At 54.6% G+C, this 17,471-nt stretch overlaps 3 protein-coding genes and 1 long non-coding RNA gene across 5 annotated transcripts in view; 1 reads left to right on the forward strand and 3 right to left on the reverse strand.

Annotated features, from left to right (window-relative positions):
* Positions 1 to 7,678, reverse strand: part of MVP (major vault protein) — a 27,635-nt gene extending 19,957 nt beyond the window's left edge. Inside the window, exons 1-2 of the mRNA XM_011933651.1 lie at positions 7,617 to 7,678; positions 4,204 to 4,297 (exon numbers count right to left, since the gene is read on the reverse strand). Coding sequence (XP_011789041.1) covers positions 4,204 to 4,282 — 79 coding nt within the window. The 5' untranslated portion in view covers positions 4,283 to 4,297; positions 7,617 to 7,678. The remainder of the gene's footprint in view (positions 1 to 4,203; positions 4,298 to 7,616) is intronic.
* A 102-nt stretch (positions 7,679 to 7,780) lies between these two features.
* LOC105505659 lies at positions 7,781 to 11,244 on the forward strand. Its single transcript, XR_001000788.1, has 3 exons — positions 7,781 to 8,118; positions 9,325 to 9,386; positions 10,674 to 11,244. It is a non-coding gene; the product is annotated as an uncharacterized LOC105505659 (long non-coding RNA).
* Positions 8,877 to 13,832, reverse strand: PAGR1 (PAXIP1 associated glutamate-rich protein 1). Its single transcript, XM_011933560.1, has 3 exons — positions 12,655 to 13,832; positions 12,370 to 12,452; positions 8,877 to 9,371 (listed from the first exon to the last, which is right to left on the reverse strand). Exons 1-3 carry the CDS (start codon positions 13,134 to 13,136, stop codon positions 9,172 to 9,174), a joined length of 765 nt encoding a protein of 254 aa, XP_011788950.1. The 5' UTR covers positions 13,137 to 13,832; the 3' UTR covers positions 8,877 to 9,171.
* Positions 13,779 to 17,455, reverse strand: PRRT2 (proline-rich transmembrane protein 2). Of its 2 annotated transcripts, XM_011933559.1 has the most exons (4): positions 17,282 to 17,455; positions 15,683 to 16,617; positions 15,151 to 15,283; positions 13,779 to 14,987 (listed from the first exon to the last, which is right to left on the reverse strand). In XM_011933559.1, exons 2-4 carry the CDS (start codon positions 16,550 to 16,552, stop codon positions 14,977 to 14,979), a joined length of 1,014 nt encoding a protein of 337 aa, XP_011788949.1. In that variant the 5' UTR covers positions 16,553 to 16,617; positions 17,282 to 17,455; the 3' UTR covers positions 13,779 to 14,976. The 2 variants fall into 2 exon arrangements, with proteins under 2 accessions (XP_011788949.1, XP_011788948.1); XM_011933558.1 differs by having other exon boundaries at positions 13,779 to 15,283.
* Positions 17,456 to 17,471: the final 16 nt, after the last annotated feature.

Below are 17,471 nucleotides of genomic sequence, written 5' to 3' on the forward strand. Positions count from 1 at the left end.
TTACAGGTGTGGGCCATCACACCTGGCCGATGAGGAGCCTCTTTTGTATGGTGGTGGCCTCAAAAATGTCTGGCCAGGACAGGTGCAGTGGCTCATGCCTGTAATCCCAGCATTATGGGAGGCAGAACAAGACTCTTTTTTTTTTTTTAAGACAGAGTAGCTCCTCATCAATTCCACCATCTACCCAGCCTCCAACCCCAGGTGAAAAATGCAAGTGAGGGGAAGAAGGGAGTGGCCTGGCCGAGGACAAACAGGCAGGAGCCACAGATTACAGAATCAAGGCTGGATACAGCCCAAGACGAGTTACACTTGAGCCCCACAATCTGTAAAATTTCAACTTTTTGTTTAGAAATTGTGAGTCTTCACAAAATCCCAATTCCTGCTTCACTTGAAGAATTAGAAAACCAGCAATACAGCCTACAGTCAAGCAGCAGCTGCCCCATTTAGATGGAATACAAGCTTTCCCACCTACCACAGTCCCCACCACCCCCTGCTGCCTTACAGCCATGCCATTGCACTGCCCGGCTATTGTTTAAAAACCCTTTAACTTGGCTGGGCACGGTGGCTCACGCCTGTAATCCCAGCACTTTGGGAGGCCAAGGCAGGTTGATCACCTGAGGTCAGGAGTTCGAGACCCAGCCTGGCCAACATGGCAAAATCCTGTCTGTACTAAAAATATAAAAATTAGCCGGTCATGGTAGTGGGTGCCTGTATTCCCAGCTACTAGCGGGGCTGAGACAGGAGGATTGCTTGAACCTGGGAGGCAGAGGTTGCAGTGAGCAGAGATCGTGCTATTGCACTCCAGCCTAGGCAACAGAGCGAGACTCCATCTCAAAAAACAACAACAACAAAAACCCTTTAACTCAGCAGTGTCCAATGATGAGGAATATTCTAAATCTTTCTACAATGATGGGGAATATTCTAAATCTGTGCTGTCTTTGGACTAGCCACATCCACATGTGGCTCCTGAACACTTAAAATGTGGCCAGTGGCGGGGCATGCTGGCTCATGCCTGTAATCTCAGCACTTTGGGAGGCTGAGGCGGGCAGATCACGAGGTCAGGAGTTTGAGACCAGCCTGGCCAACATGGAGAAACCCTGTCTCTACTAAAAATACAAAAATTAGCTGCGCGTGGTGGCACATGCCTGTAATCCAGCTACTTGGGAGGCTGAGGCAGGATAATTGCTGGAACCCAGGAGGCAGAGGTTGGGGTGAGCCAAGATCTCGCCATTGCACTCCAGTTCTGGGTGACAGAGCAAGACTCTGTCTCGGAAAAAAATAAATAAAATGTGGCTACTGCATCTGAGGAACTAAATTTTAAAATCATTTTTTGAGACAAGGTCTTGTTCTGCTGCCCAGGCAGGAGTGCAGTGGCACAATCATGGCCCACTGCAGCCTCAACCTCCAGACTCAAGCGATCCTCCCACCTCAGCCTCCTGAGTAGCTGGGATTACAGGCACGTGCCACCACGCCTAGCTAATTTTTTCATTTTTTTTGCAGAGACAAGGTGCTGCTATTTTGCCTAGGTTGGTCTCGAACTCCTGGGCTCAAGCAATCCTCAGCCTCTTAAGGTGCTGGGATTAGAGGTGTGAGCTACCATACCCAGCTAATTTTAATTTAAATGGCCAAATATGGCTGGTTGATCCCATATGGGACAGTGGAGCTCTCAATAGTTGAGACCCAGACAGGGACAATGAATCCTTCAAGGCCACAAGCTAGTGGTACTGTTGGGACTAGAACCCTGGTGGAATGCCTGGTCCTGTCTTTCTAGAGAGGCCTCATAGTCCCGTGGTTCGGGGCACCCATTCCGACCCAGACTGCCCGGGCTTACAACTCTGATCGCCTGTTTTCATGTTTTTATATAGTTTCCTCACTGCCTTGCCTCATTCTGAAAGAGGTTACAGTTTGGGTTTGTTTTCCTGGCACACTTTCCACATCATAGGGAGGTTATTCTGCTGCTCATTCTTTCATCTTGCAACTTTGTATGAGATCTGACCTTGATACTTTTCTGTTGCTCATTTTTGCTCAAAGTTACTTTCCCTTGGCTTGGAGGAGGGTGGCTTGTCTAACCTCTTCTGCGGTTTGGGAGCACAGGGGTTTGCTTTCCGATCTCCTGGCTCTGTTCCTCTTGCCACTCTTATGGGGACCTTGTCTTTTCTTCCTATTGCCCCATCCTGCTCACCTTTGATTCTACCCCTCAGTTGCTCCACAATACGGGGCCCTGTTCTGGAAAGTCCAGAGGGCTGGGACTCCTAGATCTGGATTTTTTTTTTTTTTTTTTTTTTAGACGGACTCTCACTCTGTCACTAGACTGGAGTGCAGTGGCGCGATCTCAGCTCACTGCAACCTCTGCCTCCCTGGTTCACACCGTTCTCCTGCCTCAGCCTCCCGAGTGTTGGGACTACAGGCGCCCACCACCATGCCCAGCTAACTTTTTGTATTTTTTTTTTAGTAGAGACGTGGTTTCACCATGTTGACCAGGATGGTCTCAATCTCTTGACCTTGTGATCCATCTGGCTCTGCCTCCCAAAGTGCTGGGATTATAGGCATGAGCCATTGCGCCCGGCCTTTTTTTTTTTTTTTTTTTGAGGTAAGGTCTTATTTTGTTGCCCAGGCTGGAGTGTAGTGATCACAGCTCACTGTGCAGCCTTGAACTCCTCAGCTCAAGGGATCCTCACATCTCAGCCTCCCGAGGAGCTGGGACTGTAGGTACGTACCGCCACGCCTAGCTAATTTTTAACTTTTTGTGGGTATAAAGTCTCTGTTGTCCAAGCTGGTCTCAAAATCCCGGCCTTAAGCAATCATCCAGCCTTAGCTTCCCAAAGCACTGGGATTACAGGTGGAGTTACCATGCCCAGCCAGGATGCCTGGATCTTGGTTCTCAACCTTATGGGATCAGTAATTTGAACAAGTCCCTTGACCACCCTGTGCTTGTTTCCTCATCTACAAAATGAGAATGGATATCATCATCAACCGAGTTAGCACATATAGCACTCAGAACAGAGCCTGGCTCTTCATCTGCACTCTGACTGCAGAGGAGGAAGAGTGCCTGAGGCCCAACTTTCCTATCCAGTGAGGGATCTAGAGAATATAACCAGTGCCGGGGGCTCCCCGCCTGACCTGGCATGCTGGTTTAAGCCTCAGTTGTTTACTGGTCAGTGGCAAGTCTTGTTTCACCCCAGCTGCAGGGATGGAACAGTAAGTAGGGGTTTCACTGCCAGGTGAAGCTTTTTCCACTGCTCCCTGGGAGGGTTCTCTGCAGGGCCAAAACCTGGCCAGGAAACCAGATGGGAGAAGAGGAAGGGCTGGGGCTGTGAGCGGAGGTATGGACAGGGCTCTGAGGCCCCCCAGGGAAGATTTGAACTCTAGAAAGCTGTGCAAGGTTGGAAGCAGGCTCTGGGAACGCCCTCCATTGGCTCATCAATGGATGATCCCCGCCACGACCCCCACAGCTGAGGCCTCTCCACCATCTGCCACCCCAGCTGGACCCAGTCAGGTGGGCTGAACGCCTCGCCCAGCTCAGTGACTCAGCAAGAGTCATCCTCACGGCTGGACTCCTGGCTTGTTCTGAGGCCAAGCCCTCAGCAACTGTCCCTGCATCAGCACCAAGACCCCACCTCACCTCCCTGACCACCCACCTGCCATGCCCTAAACCTGGGCCTTCTGCCTAGACCACCCGCCAGGTTCACCCAGGACAGGTCTTGCCTTCTACCCTCGCCATCCATGGAGGTGAGCCACGGAAACCCTTTGACTCAGGCAGCACATTGGTGACAAGTCTCAGATTGAGGTTTTTGTGGTTTCCTTCCAGATGACATGCGCAGTTAGAGCATTTTACTTAAAATAGATCAGGGCCCTCAAAAGACAATAGCAAGGATTGTGTTGACCTTTGGAAAGCTCTGCCCAGCCCTCAGGCTTGGCCCCTGCTCCCCAGATCCACTCATCCACCCATCTTCCTTTAGTCCCTGCTTCTGAGACCTGCCCTAGTTGGCTCTCAGTGTAGATGCCCAGTCTTGCCTGATCACACCTCCCTCAGGGGTCATGAGGCTCCTGCAAGAACCACAGCCAGCTTTCACCCCAAATCCCACCAGGGTCTCTCCCACCATGATGGTAAATGGACAGGAACTAAATAGCCTGTCCAAAGCAAAAACCAGGTTCATTGTCTAGTTAAAAGAGGGGCTTTTGCCTGAGAGAGGTGGCTCACACCTGTAATCCCAACACTTTGGGAGGCCGAGGGTGGGAGGATGGCTTGAGGCCAGGAGTTCAAGACCAGTTTGGGCAACATAGCAAGGCCCCATCTCTTTAAGGAAAGAAAGAAAGAAAAAGAAGCGGGGGGCGGGTGGGGGAGGGAGACCGGATCACAGACTTTTGGCTCAAAAGTAAACTTCTGCTGCAGCAAAACTTAATAAACGAGTTATGAGTCACTACTTCCCGGAGATCTTCAGGGTCAACTGTGAGTAGCTGATATACTGAGTTTTTTGTTTTTTGGAGACAGTCTCGCTCTGTCGCCCAGGCCGGAGTGAAGTGACACAATCTTGGCTCACTGCAACGTCCACCTACCTCCCAGGTTCAAGCAATTCTCATGCCTCAGCCTCCCGAGTAGCTGGAATTACAGGCACATGCCACCAAGCCTGGCTAATTTTTTGTATTTTAGTAGAGATGGGGTTTCACCCCAGGGTGGTCTCAAACTCCTGAGCTCAGGCAATCTGCCTGCCTCGGCCTCCCAAAGTCCTAGGATTACAGGTGTGAACCACCACTTGCGGCCGCTAGTGAGTCTTAAATAGCAATTGACCAAGTGACCACACTGCCTGCAGTGAGCAGAGTGGCACCACCTGGAGGCTTGTTAGCAATGCAGCCTCCGGCCCCACCCCAGAGCCACTGAATCCATCGGCATTTTAATTTGACTCTCAATGACTTGCACATACATTAAAGTCTGAGCAACTCTGGTCTAAAGCAGAGACTCTTGGCCCAGGCTACACACTGGTCATCTGGAAATCTGTTTTTTTTTTTTTTTTTTTGAGATGGAGTTTTGCTCTTGTTGCCCAGACTGGAGTGCAGTTGTGCCATCTTGGCTCACTGCAACCTCTGCCTCCCTCCGAGTTAAGCAATTCTCCTGCCTCTGCCTCCCAAGTAGCTGGGATTACAGGTGTATGTCACCACACCCCACTACACCTGGGTAACTTTGTATTTTTTTTTAGTAGACAGGGTTTCGCCATTTTGGACAGGCTGGTCTCGAACTCCTGACCTCAAGTGATCCACCCACCTTGGCCTCCCAAAGGGCGAGGATAACAGGCGCGTGGCCTTCTGCAGATCTTTTTTAGAGCTACCCGTCTCCGGTGATTCTGTTTAATTGGTCTGGGTGGGGTTCATGCATTACTATTTTAAAAAGTTCTCCCTCTGACTCTTAATATATATCCAGGATTGAGAGCCAGTGGGAAAATGTCACTCCAGCAGGTTTTATCACTGCCAGCATGCTCCTGGGCCACTTACTCGCCTCTGAGCCTTCCTCTCCAGTGAAGTGAGAATAAAAGTGACTGTTGACCAGGTTTGGTGGCTCCCGCCTGTAATCCCAGCACTTTGGGAGGCCGAGATGGATCACTTGAGGCCAGGAGTTCAAGACCAGCCTGGGCAACATAGGGAGACCCTGTCTCTACAAAAATCATAAAAAATATTAGCTAGGTGTGGTGGTGCACACCTGTGGTCCCTGCTACTTCGGAGGCTGAGGTGGGAGGCTCGCCTGTGCCTGGGAGATCAAGGCTGCAGTGAGCCGTAAATGGAGCACACGAATGCACTCTAGCCTGAGCAAGAGGGAGGCAATCTCAAAAAAAAAAAAAAAAAGAAAAAAGAAAAAAAGTGACTGCTTCAAGTCAAAGGTATTAGAGACTGGAAGGTTTCTGGTGCACAGTAGGAACTGGGAGGAGGATAAAGATCAGTTCCAGGCCAGGCGCTGTGGCTGTAATCCCAGCACTTTGGGAGGCCGAAGCAGGAGGATCGCCTGAGCTCAGGAGTTTGAGACCAGCCTGGTCAACACGGTGAAACCCTGTCTCTACTAAAAATACAAAAATTAGCCGTACATGGTGACAGGCACCTGTAGTCCCAGCTCCTTGGGAGGCTGAGGCAGGAGAACTGCTTGAACCCGGGAGGCAGAGGTTGCGGTGAGCTGAGATTGCACCATCGTGCTCCGACCTGGGGGACAGAGCAGAGACTCTGTCTCAAAAACAAAAACACAGCTCCGATTGCAGGCTGCTCATCAAGGGCAGGGAATTGCACTCATTCTCCTCCAGCCCCTTCCCTTACCCAGGTCCAAGCAGCCTCCTTTATCTCCAACCCCAGGGCTCTTGCTCCAGGTCGTCCTGAGGTTGGAGGTGAGGTCGGTGACCTGGCCCCGCCCCCAGACCTTCCCACAGCTTCAGGTTCAGGAAAAGACACATGAAGTTTGGTATAAACAAGGACACAACTTCACGGAGTTTCTCACTGATTTAAATATTGTAGTCGTTAGAGAATAGGTCACATGACTCAGGAATTGCCAGTAGCCTGTTTTCACCCAGCGGCTTCCTGGTTTACCCCCTTTAGGAGACCATTAATGGAAATTGAGAATCTGTCTCATGTAAGTTTTTTTTTTTTTTTAAAGCAGCAGTTTTAGGAACTCTTCTTCCCAAGGAAATTGTTTGTGAGCTCCAGCCTAACTGGGCCACTTTGTGGGAAGGGGAGCAGCCTGGTGGCCTTTGGGAGGTGAGGGGGAGACAGAACAGCTCAGCCAGCCCAGACCTCCACTTGTCCTCCCTCCTCCCACTCCTGCCAATTAAGACCAGTCACCAGAGGCAAGAACCTCCTAGATCAAAAGCGACCCAGGAACCAGGCTTCAGAACCCCGATCTTCTAAACTTGCCTAATCATAGAACTGAGTTATAATTCTTTAAAAACAAAACAAAACAAAAAAACCACACACACATACAACAGAGACAAGGGTCTCATGTTGCTCAGGCTGGTATGGAACTCTTGGCCTCAAGCCATCCTCCCACCCGGGCCTCCCAAAATGCTGGGAGCCTGAGCCACCGCACCCAGCCCTGGGCTGGAATTCTTAATCCCGCTCCCGCTGCTTTTTGCAGGCCTCACTTTTGACCCACTGGGTCTAGGTTTCCAGGAGAGAGCCTCTTTCCCTGTGTTCTAGGCAAACGCCCCCCAGTAACAACTCCCATTTCCAATGAGCTTAATCTGTGCCAGGCAGTGTTAAGTGTCCTCTAACTCATGTTATCCTCACAAGAACCTGGAAGTTAAAAAACTTGCCCAAGAGCACACAGTTATCAAAGGATGGAGCCGGAAGTCTAACCTGGGTATGACTGTAGAGACCACAAACTAGGAGGCAGTGGCTTCTCAGGTAGAAACAGGAAGATTCTAAGCCGAGAACAAGGACTAGAGAACCTGGGTGGGGTGGGGTGGGGTACTGCCCAGATGGCACCAATGGCAGTTCAAAGGTGAGCATTTCCTATAAGCTGGGCCAGCGCCCAGCCTCTGCTCCCCCAGAACCTGGGAAGGCAGCACCCAAGATAACCTGAGCACCCCGTTACCTTGGAGCCCTGAGGCTGTCTCTGGGCCACCCACTCAAGGTGGCCCCCCTACCTGCTCAAGGCTACAGGGGGCTGTTCTGCCCAAACAGCCACACCCCACGGCCAACCCAGTGCTGTGTGCCAAGGGAGTTTCTGAAGAGCCACCTGATACCCCACGTGACAGCCGGCCTTTCCCCCATCACCCAGGGGCCACCCAGGCAGAGAGCTGAGAACACAGGGGCCATCAGCCTCGCTATCACCCCCACCCCCAAGTGCTTCACTCCCAAGGAACAGCTCTAAGATCCCCAGAATCTCAGGCTGGTGGGTCCAGCTGAGCATCCTAGTTTTCATTTTCTCCTCCCAAAATGGAAAGAACCTTGGCCACTAAATTCTACACCTTCTGGAAATCACTCTAATGACTTCCTGAATGATTGATGGAGGCCAACAGCTGGCCCAGCCCTGCATGGAGCAGGAACAAACCCTTATCTGTCATAGTTAAGGGCCCTGAATGGGGACAGATCCCATTCTTGGAGCTCAAGGCGACAGGTCAGAGCCCAGGTCCCAGGACAGTGCAGGCAAGTAGAGCAAGCACCGATCTAGCACTAAGATGGGGTCTGAATGACCCTGTAAGGTCCCCCACCTGATTTCCCATGTGGGACCCCGAAGTCAGAGAGAGGCCTGAGAGTTGCTGGGGGCTGGGGGACGGTGTTGGTGAGTTAAACTGCCTTTACTTCAAAACCCAGAAAACCCCAACTATTGGAAAGTGAAACCTCCCAAAGCAAAGCCACCGCCCATCCTCCTTCCCCGGTCTGATTCAGACATGTTTTCCCTGCCCCAGCAGAAGCCAGCTCTTGAAAGCAAGACAGGAATAAAGAGAGCCTCAAGGGATACAAAGATCTGCCCCGGATTTGGGGTTCGGGGGGGCTAGTACAATGTACTCACATCTAGAAGTGCAGCTAGCTGCAACCAACACCTCGGATGGGGAACTCTCACCCAGCCTGGAGGATCACTTCCCAGCAGGGCAAGGCGGGCCAGGCCCAGGGGTGGGGCTTGGGAGTTAAAGAGCCCATGCAGCTGGTTCTCATTTTATCTGCCGGGCTGCCTCTGCTGCAGCTGAGGGCGCACTGCTCCCTGCGTGCTCATGAGTTTCTGCCTCGGAGCCAGCTGCCTGCACTGGAGTGGGACTGGGAGGGGTTGGAGGGCCGGAGATGGGGCAAGTGCTACCTGAGGGCGCCTCTGCCCATCTGGCATTCATTTTCCAATCTGGGTGAATACAATTCTGCCTCTCCCTTGAAGTGGGGCCTAAATGTTGAGCTTCAGCTCCAGCCCCTCCTTTTAAGAGATGATAGCTCTGCATCTTTTATTTCAGACTCAGAAAATTCAGTCCAGGTCTCCGAATAGGTGTTCAATAGAAAAAACACACACACGCTCACACACTGTCTCTACAGGTGTTCAATAGAAAACACACACACACACACACACACACACTTCCTCTTTCCCGCAATGTGCTGTTTGGGAGCTTGAGGTTTTTCTCTTCTTCCCAAGTTTCTCAGTGTCTGGGCTGGGGAAGGAGGGCCCAGGCCCCAGCAGGTACAGACACCGCACCCTAGAGGCAGGAGCAGTGGGAGTCAGTACTTCCGCTGCCGAGGAAAGAGACTACTCCCGGAGGATCGGAGTGGGGGGCTGGCAGGGCTGGGGTCTTCCGAGTCCAGGCTGAAGAGGTCTCTCCCGGTACGAAGGATCTGCTCCTCCAGCTTCTTGTGTCTCTTCATGTCCGACAGCACTTTGTCCAGGCGGGCCTCCCGTTTCTGGCTCCGGGCTGAGCTTCCTGGAGAAGGGGAAGGTAAGATACATGGAAGGGATGGAGGTGGTGTGCACCAAACCTGCCTGGACTTCGCTCATCACTTGGAGAGTTGGTTAAACATGCAGGTCCCCAGGCCTCTGTCTTGGAGGACCTGAGGTTCAGGGTTGGACCTCAGAGAGAGTGAGCAGCAAAGATCTTGAATGACAGGAAGGCACAGGTAATGTGAAGACCAGGGAGACACCAGGCAGGCGAATGGCAAGGGTAAAGGCCCCAGGACAAGAACAGAGTTCTGTTCAAAGAAGAGTGCAGGCCGGGCATGGTGGCTCACGCTTGTTAATGCCAGCACTTTGGGAGGCCAAGGTGGGTGAATCACGAGATCAGGAGTTCGAGACCAGCATGGCCAACACAAAAAACTAGCTGGGCATGGTGGTGGGCGCCCGTAATCCCAGCTACTCGGGAGGCTGAGGCAGGAGAATTGTTTGAACGTGGGAGGTGGAGGTTGCAATGAGACGAGATCGCGCTACTGCATTCCAGCCTTGGTGACAGAGCTAGACTCCATCTCCAAAAAAAAAAAAGAGTGCAGAGAACTGGAGGTGGCAGGAGAAGCGCTTGGATTCTCCTTTGACATGCTCTTCCCTGGCAAGCTGGAATCCCTTGGAAAATTTTAAGTAGAAAAGTGACATGAGGCCGGGCGCGGTGACTCATGCTTGTAATCCCAGCACTTTGGGAGGCTGAGGCAGGCAGATCATGAGTTCAGGAGATCAAGACCATCCTGGCTAACACGGTGAAACCCTGTCTCTACTAAAAATACAAAAAATTAGCCGGGCCTGGTGGCAGGCACCTGTAGTCCCAGCTACTCGGGAGGCTGAGGCAGGAGAATGGCGTGAACCCGGGAGGCGGAGCTTGCAGTGAGCCGAGATCGCGCCACTGCACTCCAGCCTGGGTGACAGAGCAAGACTCGGTCTCAAAAAAAAAAAAAAACCAAGAAAAGTGACATGATTTATGGCTGGGCACAGCGGCTCACGCCTGTAATTCCAACACTTTGGGAAGCCGAGGTGGGCAGATTACTTGAGGTCAGGAGTTCAAGACCAGCCTGGCCAACATGGGGAAACTCCCTCTCTACTAGAAAATACAAAAATTAGCTAGGTGTGGTGATGTGTGCTTATAATCCCAGTCACTCAGGAGGCTGAGGCAGGAGAAATGCTTGAATCCAGGAGGTGGAGATTGCAGTAAGTCAAGATCATGCCACTGCACTCCAGCCTGAGCAACAGAGAAAGACTTCATCACAAAGAAAAAAAAAAAATGACATGATTTATATTTTTAAAGGATCATCTGAATTGCAGAAACTGGAAGCGGAGAGCCCAGTTAAGAGCTACTGCAACTATCCAGGCAAGAAAGACAGTGGCTTGGATGGGATATGGTGTTGAAAGTGGAGAGTACAAGAGGTACTTGGAAATGTACCTCTTATAGCTACCAAGACTTGCTGGTGTGAATGTTCAGGTAAAAGAGAGAGAAATAAAGAATGGCTCTAGGCTGGGTGTAGTGGCTCATGCCTGTAATCTCAGCACTTTGGGAGACTGAGGCGGGTGGATCACTTGAGCCCAAGAGTTGGAGACCAACCAGTCTGGGCAACACAGCAAGACTCCGTCCCTCCCAAAAAAAAAAAAAAAAAATGAAAAAAGAAAAGAAAAAAAGGCATGACTGAGGGTAAATTCTAGGAAAGCATGTGGGGTGGGAAATGGGGTCACTGGTGTGATTAGAGGATGTACATGATGGTACAGGGATGCGGATCTAGATAATATTGAAAGGCCAGGACTTGGAGTTCTGGGAATGGGAAACATGATAAAATTATCTGTAATTTTCCAGAATCAATGACTAGTTGTTTTTTTAAAAAAAGGAATTATCTGTAATTGTGCCTTTGTTTTTTTTTTTTTTTGAGATGGAGTCTCGCTCTGTTGCCCAGGCTGGAGTGCAGTAGCGATTTCAGCTCACTGCAAGCTCCTCCTCCCAGGTTCACGCCATTCTCCTGCCTCAGCCTCCCCAGAAGCTGGGACTACAGGCGACCGCCACCACACCCGGCTAATTTTTTTTTTGTATTTTCAGTAGAGATGGGGTTTCACCGTGTTCGCCAGGATGGTCTCGATCTCCTGACTCGTGATCCGCCCGCCTTGGCCTCCCAAAGTGCTGGATTACAGGCGCGAGCCACCGCACCCGGCCCAATTTTTTGTATTTTTAGTAGAGATGGGGTTTCACCATGTTAGCCAGGATGGTCTGGATCTCCTCACCGTGATCTGCCCGCCTCAGCCTCCCAAAGTGTTGAGATTACAGGTGTGAGCCACCGCGCCCAGCCGTAATTGTGTTTTCTGAGACGAAGTCTCACTCTGTTGCTCAGGCTGGAGTGCAGTGGTGTGATCTCAGGTCACTGCAACCTCCACCTCCCGGTCTCAAGTGATTCTCCTGCCTCAGCCTCCTGAGAGCTGGGATTACAGGTGCCCGCCACCATGCCCGGCTAACTTTTTGTATTATAATTGTCTCTTAAAGGAATACGAGAGGCCGGGCACATTGGCTCATGCCTGTAATCCTAGCACTTTGGGAGGCCGAGGCAGGGGGATCACAAGGTCAGGAGTTCGAGACCAGCCTTGCCAACATGATGAAACCCTGTCTTTACTAAAAATACAAAAATTGGCCTGGCCTGGTGGCATGCGTCTGTAATCCCAGCTACTCGGGAGGCTGAGGCAGGAGAACTGCTTGAACCCAGGAGGCAGAGGTTGCAGTGAGTCGAGATCACGCCATTGCACTCCAGCCTGGGAGACAAGGACTAGACTCTGTCTCAAAAGAAAAAAAAAAGGAAGACGAGATAGTAATCTAAGTCATATAGATAGTGCTACCGGGTGAATACTCTCTCCTGAAGCTGTAAGTTGTGTGGCAGCTGAGGCAGCAAGCAAAGGCCTCTAGGGGAGCCGATCTTGGGTAACTGAGCCCAGGCCCTTCACCTCCCCCAACTGTCCCCTCTCGTTTGTACCTGGGGTGCGTCTCCGGTCAATCAGAGAGTCCTTTGGTGTCACTGGTTCATCATCAAAATCAAATTCCGTGGGCATGTGTGGTCTGGGACAGGTGAACAGAGTGAAGGGTGAGGGCAGTTCTCCCACCCACCCACACCTGTGCTTCTCCCCCGCCCGGTTCCTCCTCCCCCGCTGGCTTCCCTCCCTCCACTTTCAAAGGTTCCAGGGTCCCACATTTTCCCTCCTTATTTCCTCCCGCCATCAGGGGGGCAGCCCCGGGACAAGGTTTAAGAGTGTGTCTTTACTTTTCCTCTTCCTCTTCTTTGGCCTCCGGCTCCTCATCGGATCTCTCCTCTTCGCTCTGGGCCTCCGGCGTGGGAGGCCGGCGGGGCAGGATCTCGGCCTGCAGCTCCAGGGTACCGTGGGCAGCCAGCAGTTCATAGAGCCGCTGGATTTCGGAGGGCGGGGGCATCCAGGGCTGCCCATCCGCGGGCAGCTCCACCTCCTCGTCGCTGCAGGGCACGCACCAGTCATCGGAGTCCTCCTCCGCAGGCTCTTCCCTACCGGCGCTGGGGACTTCTCCCTGCGCCTCCTCTTCCCCGGACCCCTCACGCTCGGTCTCCTCTCGGCCTCCTTCCTCCTCGTCCTCGGCCTTACCGGCCGAGGCAGAGGGGCCTCCGGTATCCTCCACGGCCAGAGCCTGGAGGCCGGAGGTCACTTCCCCTTCTTCAGACAGAGGCGCCGCCGTGGTGGCCGCAGTGTCTCCATGGCCCCGAGCAAGTGACATAGGCCACTAGGGCAGGGACCCTGCGATGACAGCTGCTGGAGTCCGAAGCCAGGGTCCCCCAGGGATCGGGCTCCCCGGGGTGTTCGGGACCGTCTCCAGCCAATCAGGCTCCCGCAGGGGACGCTGTGGCCAGACCGCCCGTCCCCGGGAGGGGGCGCTCAGTCCCCACCAAGGACCCCACCCAGTGGATCGAGGTCCGGTACTCCGACGCTCCCGGGCCCCCCAGAAACCACTTTCCGAAAGGGGGAAAGGGGAGAGGGACGGGCTACTCTTTTCGCTTCCACGCCGCCCCTCTCTACACCAGGACGCGGCGCCCTCTCCCCGGACCTCGCAGTTGTGGGCCACGTCAAGTCAGCCGCCGTACGCACCTGGAGCTAAGACCCGCCTCCCAGGCTGCGCAGGGTCACACTACGCAGGCGCACAGAAATGGCGCTGGAGGCTCCGCTCTAGTCAAGGCTACTTGGAAGAGGAAAGCGAGGGGGGCTTGCACATGCGCGAATCGGCGCGCAGGCTTCAGCCCACAGTAAAGATGGCCACCGGGACGGCGCATGCGCACATCACGCGGTAAGGTTCCGCCGGAAGAGAGGCAGCACCGCCGGGCCGGCGGGACGAACGCAGGAACCAACCGAGACTGGAGGCGAGTCTCATGCAGTCTCCGTTTATTGGTGTTTCAGACTCATGCAGCATCCGGCATACAAAAAGGGAGAAATCAGTTTGATAATAGCCTTTTTTTTTTTTTTTTAAGAATTAGTTTTTTTTTGGAAAAAAAACCCCGCCAAATCCGAACCGCGTTGTAGCTCGGTCCCCGCCTCCTCAGCGGGCTGTCGCGTGCAACAAACCTCCCCCGTCAGCTTAGAAAATAATTATAGAGCGCCCCGCCCCGCCCCGCCCTCGCTCCTGCCAGTGGGCGCTTTGGTCCTATTTTTTGGATTCTTTAGTTACGAAGCACGTGAATAAATCTAGCCCCGACACCTTCAAGAAAAAACTCGTGGACTGGGGTTGAAAAGCCCAGGTGGGCGGGTCAACTCCAGCTGACCTGGAGGGGTCAGCGCCGCGTCCCTCGCTTCTCCCCTGCGTGCGTTCGGAACCAGTGCTCGCCACCCTCGCCCGAGTCCCCACACGAGGCCTGGCTTGCCAGCTCTACGACCTGCAAGACACCCTTGGGTGTCCGACCCTGGGTGGTCCCAGCAGAGAACAGTCGGAGCCCGGGGTTGGGGAGCCCTCTCCCAACACTGCTTCCCGCCCCCAAGCCTCATCTAAGTGCTGTCATTTTTGCAGAGTAAACGGTGACGGGAGGTTGGAGAAGAGGATGCTTAAGGGAGATGAGGAGGCAGGAAGAGGAAGGGGGAGGGACGTGGAGAGGAAAGGGGAGATGATAAGGGAAGGAAGAGAGGACTGAGGTTTGAGAGATGCCAAGACAATGAAAGTTGGGAGAAGGCCAAGGTGGAGGTCCAGAGAATTTGGGAGGCGGGAAGAAGTGCAGGGAGGCCAGGAGAGATGCAGGGAGGTTGAGAGCGCAGAGTTGGGGAGGTGTTCGGGGAGGTTTCCAGAGTGCAGGGAGGTTTCCAGAAGTGCAGGGATAGGGGGCCAAGAGGCTGGAGGGGATGCAGGCAGAAGTGCAGGGAGGTTGGAACCAGTGCAGGGATGAGGGAGGCCTACAGTTGGCAGAGGAGCCTGGCAAGATGCAGGAGCAGGACAGAAGCTGTAAACAAGGCTGCTCAGGCTCCCTTGGTCCTTAGGGGTGGGGGCCAGGGCCATCAGTTGGGCTCCCCCCAGGGGAGGGATGGGCCCAAGGCAGCTCCCACAGGAAGAAAAGTCTTGGGATGTGGGGCAGAGCCCCTCACTTATACACTGTGGGAGAGGAGAGGGAAGGACAGACAGGGGAGAGGGGGAGACAAGGAGAGACAAAGGAGAGGTAAGGAGGACAGACAGGAGAGAGCAGGGGCAGGGGTTAGTAAAGCTGCCCTTGCCAACCCTTCCATTCCTCCCCTGCCTGTCCCAAGCCCCCACTCACCGCCTAAGTTGATGACGCAGGAGGCGATGATGATGAGCACTCCCCCCACCAGTGCCACGATGCTTAAGAGCTTGGCCACACGGCCCAGACGCTGGGCCCCGTCCACGTCCCCCTGCTGCAGGCTGTTCCGGGACTGGGATTAGGGCAAGGGGTGGAGGCACATGGCCGGGGTCAGGAGAAGCCAGCCCAGAAGGGATCAGGTGGAAAAGTCATCCAGAAGAGAGAAGCCAGCCCCATGGATGGCAGGTAAGGGAGGAAGGAGGAGTGGAGGGGCAGGGGGAGGAGGGCACAGGTCAGCGAGGCTGTGTGACACATGTGTTTCCATATCCCTCCCACCCAAAGGGGCAGGGCAGTGGTGGATCACAGGGTTCAGTCCTAGGGAGAAGCAAACAAAGGCCCTGGAACTGGGGAGGTGGGGTCCATGCAGACGGGAGAGGGTAAGGAAGGCATGATTACTCCTGGGGCTCTGTCACAGCGCTGGCGGGAAGCTGGGAGCCACAGCAGGCCTGGGCCAGGGTCCCATGGGGCTCACCATGACAGCATAAGCGAAGGCCACGATGTTGACAGGCCACATGGGGCAGAAGCAGGACAGGATGGCAAGGATGATGTAGTCCCGAGGTTTCTGGGTGCCTTCACCCCCCTCCACCCCAGGACCTGCCAGCTGGGAGCTGGGGTGGCGGCTCAGGCTACCTCGGGGAGATCCTGGATGCCCACTGTGTGCCCTTCCCATTCGATCCTCCTCAACCAGCTGCTGCAGCACTCGGGGGGGAGCCCCATTAGCTGGGGGGGACTTTTTTGAGGGTGGCGAGTGAGGCTCAGGGGCTGGGCCCTCTTCCCCATCGCCAGCCTGCAGGGGCACCACTGCCCCATTCTCTTGCTTTTCCTCCACACTCTCAGACAGAATCTCAGGGGTAGGGTCCTCCTGGGTAGGGAGCACTGGTTGAATGGCTGGCTTGGGGGTGGGCTGGGGAGCAGGCTCTGGGGCTGGTTCAGGTGGGGCTGCAGACTCCAGCCTGGATCCCTGGTCTGCAGTGGCCTCTTTGCTCACTTCTGGTTTGGACACTGTTTCTTGGCATGGCTGTTCCGGGCTGCAGTTGGCCTTTGATTCCCCTCCTGGGCTTAAGCTGAGGTCTGTGGCCTGGGCTGTTTCTGAGGCCCCAGCGGGGGTCTCTGGGGTTTCTGGAGCCAGCCCAGCCTTGGGCCCTGAGTCCACAAGGGCTGCAGTGGTGTCTGGGCCTGGCTGCGGGGCCTCTGGCTGCGGGGCCTCTGGCTGGTCTGGTACCCCTGCTAGGACCTGGGGAGGGCCAGTTTCAGCTTCAGAATGGCCAGGCCCTTTGCCTGGAACCTCAGGACTCTCCTCAACCCCCTTCATCTCAGAGACCTCAGAGCTGCTGGCTGCCATCTTGAGATGGGAGAGGGGAGAGAGCCCCTTTGGGGAGGATGGAATAGCAGAGACAGCGGCAAACCCTGGAAGAGGAGGAGATAGGCTTGGGGTGAGGAGGGAAGAGGGTGCTCAGCACTGCAGGCCCAATTGGGCCACATTCCTGTCTCAGGGCCAGCCTTGCACTGCCTCTAGGGAGAGGAAGAAAGTTGGGGTTTCCTTTCCTTTAGGGTGGGACATCCCTGGGGGAGGAGTGCTCTACTCAAAGTCTTCTGCTTGGAGAGCCCTGGGGAAGATTAACCCTTTTGTAAACGGGACCTTCTCCAGGGTCTCTCCCTGGGTCCATCCAACAAGATCCAGACTCTCAGATCCCAGCACCCCAAAATTAACGAGCTGTGCAAACAACACTCCCACAGGCAGACTGGGCAGAGGACCCGACATTCGCATTCCACTCCCTCTGCATCCTCCCCTCCTCCCTGGGCGCCCAGGCGTGCGGGTTTTCTTGCTGCGCGTTTAGGGCGAGGACGCCCCCGCTTCTTCCTGGGGGACCTGGTTATCTCCTCCGATCCCCTGTCAGCCCCTCTCCCGGGGCTTCCCTCGCCTTCGGTGGGCTGGCGCCTCCTCCCGAGGGTTCAGCCCGCCCAGCACCACCACCAGCCCTCTAGACACCCGCATTCCCGTGCAGCCCGCCCGGCGTCGGCCGTCGGTCGGTCCACTCCTACCCGCAGCCTCAGTCTGCCCGGGTCTCACCTCGACGCCGGCCTCCGGACAGCTCCCGCTGCCGCTGCTGGCTTTTGCAGCAGCCGCAGCCCGGGAGAGAGCAAGTCAGCTAGGGAGGGAGGGAGGCGGCGGGTCTCCCTCCTCTCCCCTCCCGTGTGCTCATCCCCTCCTCTCCGGTCCCCTCCCCTACGCTCCGCCGCCGTCGCGCGCCGCCCCCGCC

The sequence above is a fragment of the Colobus angolensis genome, unplaced genomic scaffold (assembly GCF_000951035.1).
Source record: "Colobus angolensis palliatus isolate OR3802 unplaced genomic scaffold, Cang.pa_1.0 Scaffold128, whole genome shotgun sequence".
Classification (NCBI taxonomy): domain Eukaryota; kingdom Metazoa; phylum Chordata; class Mammalia; order Primates; family Cercopithecidae; genus Colobus; species Colobus angolensis.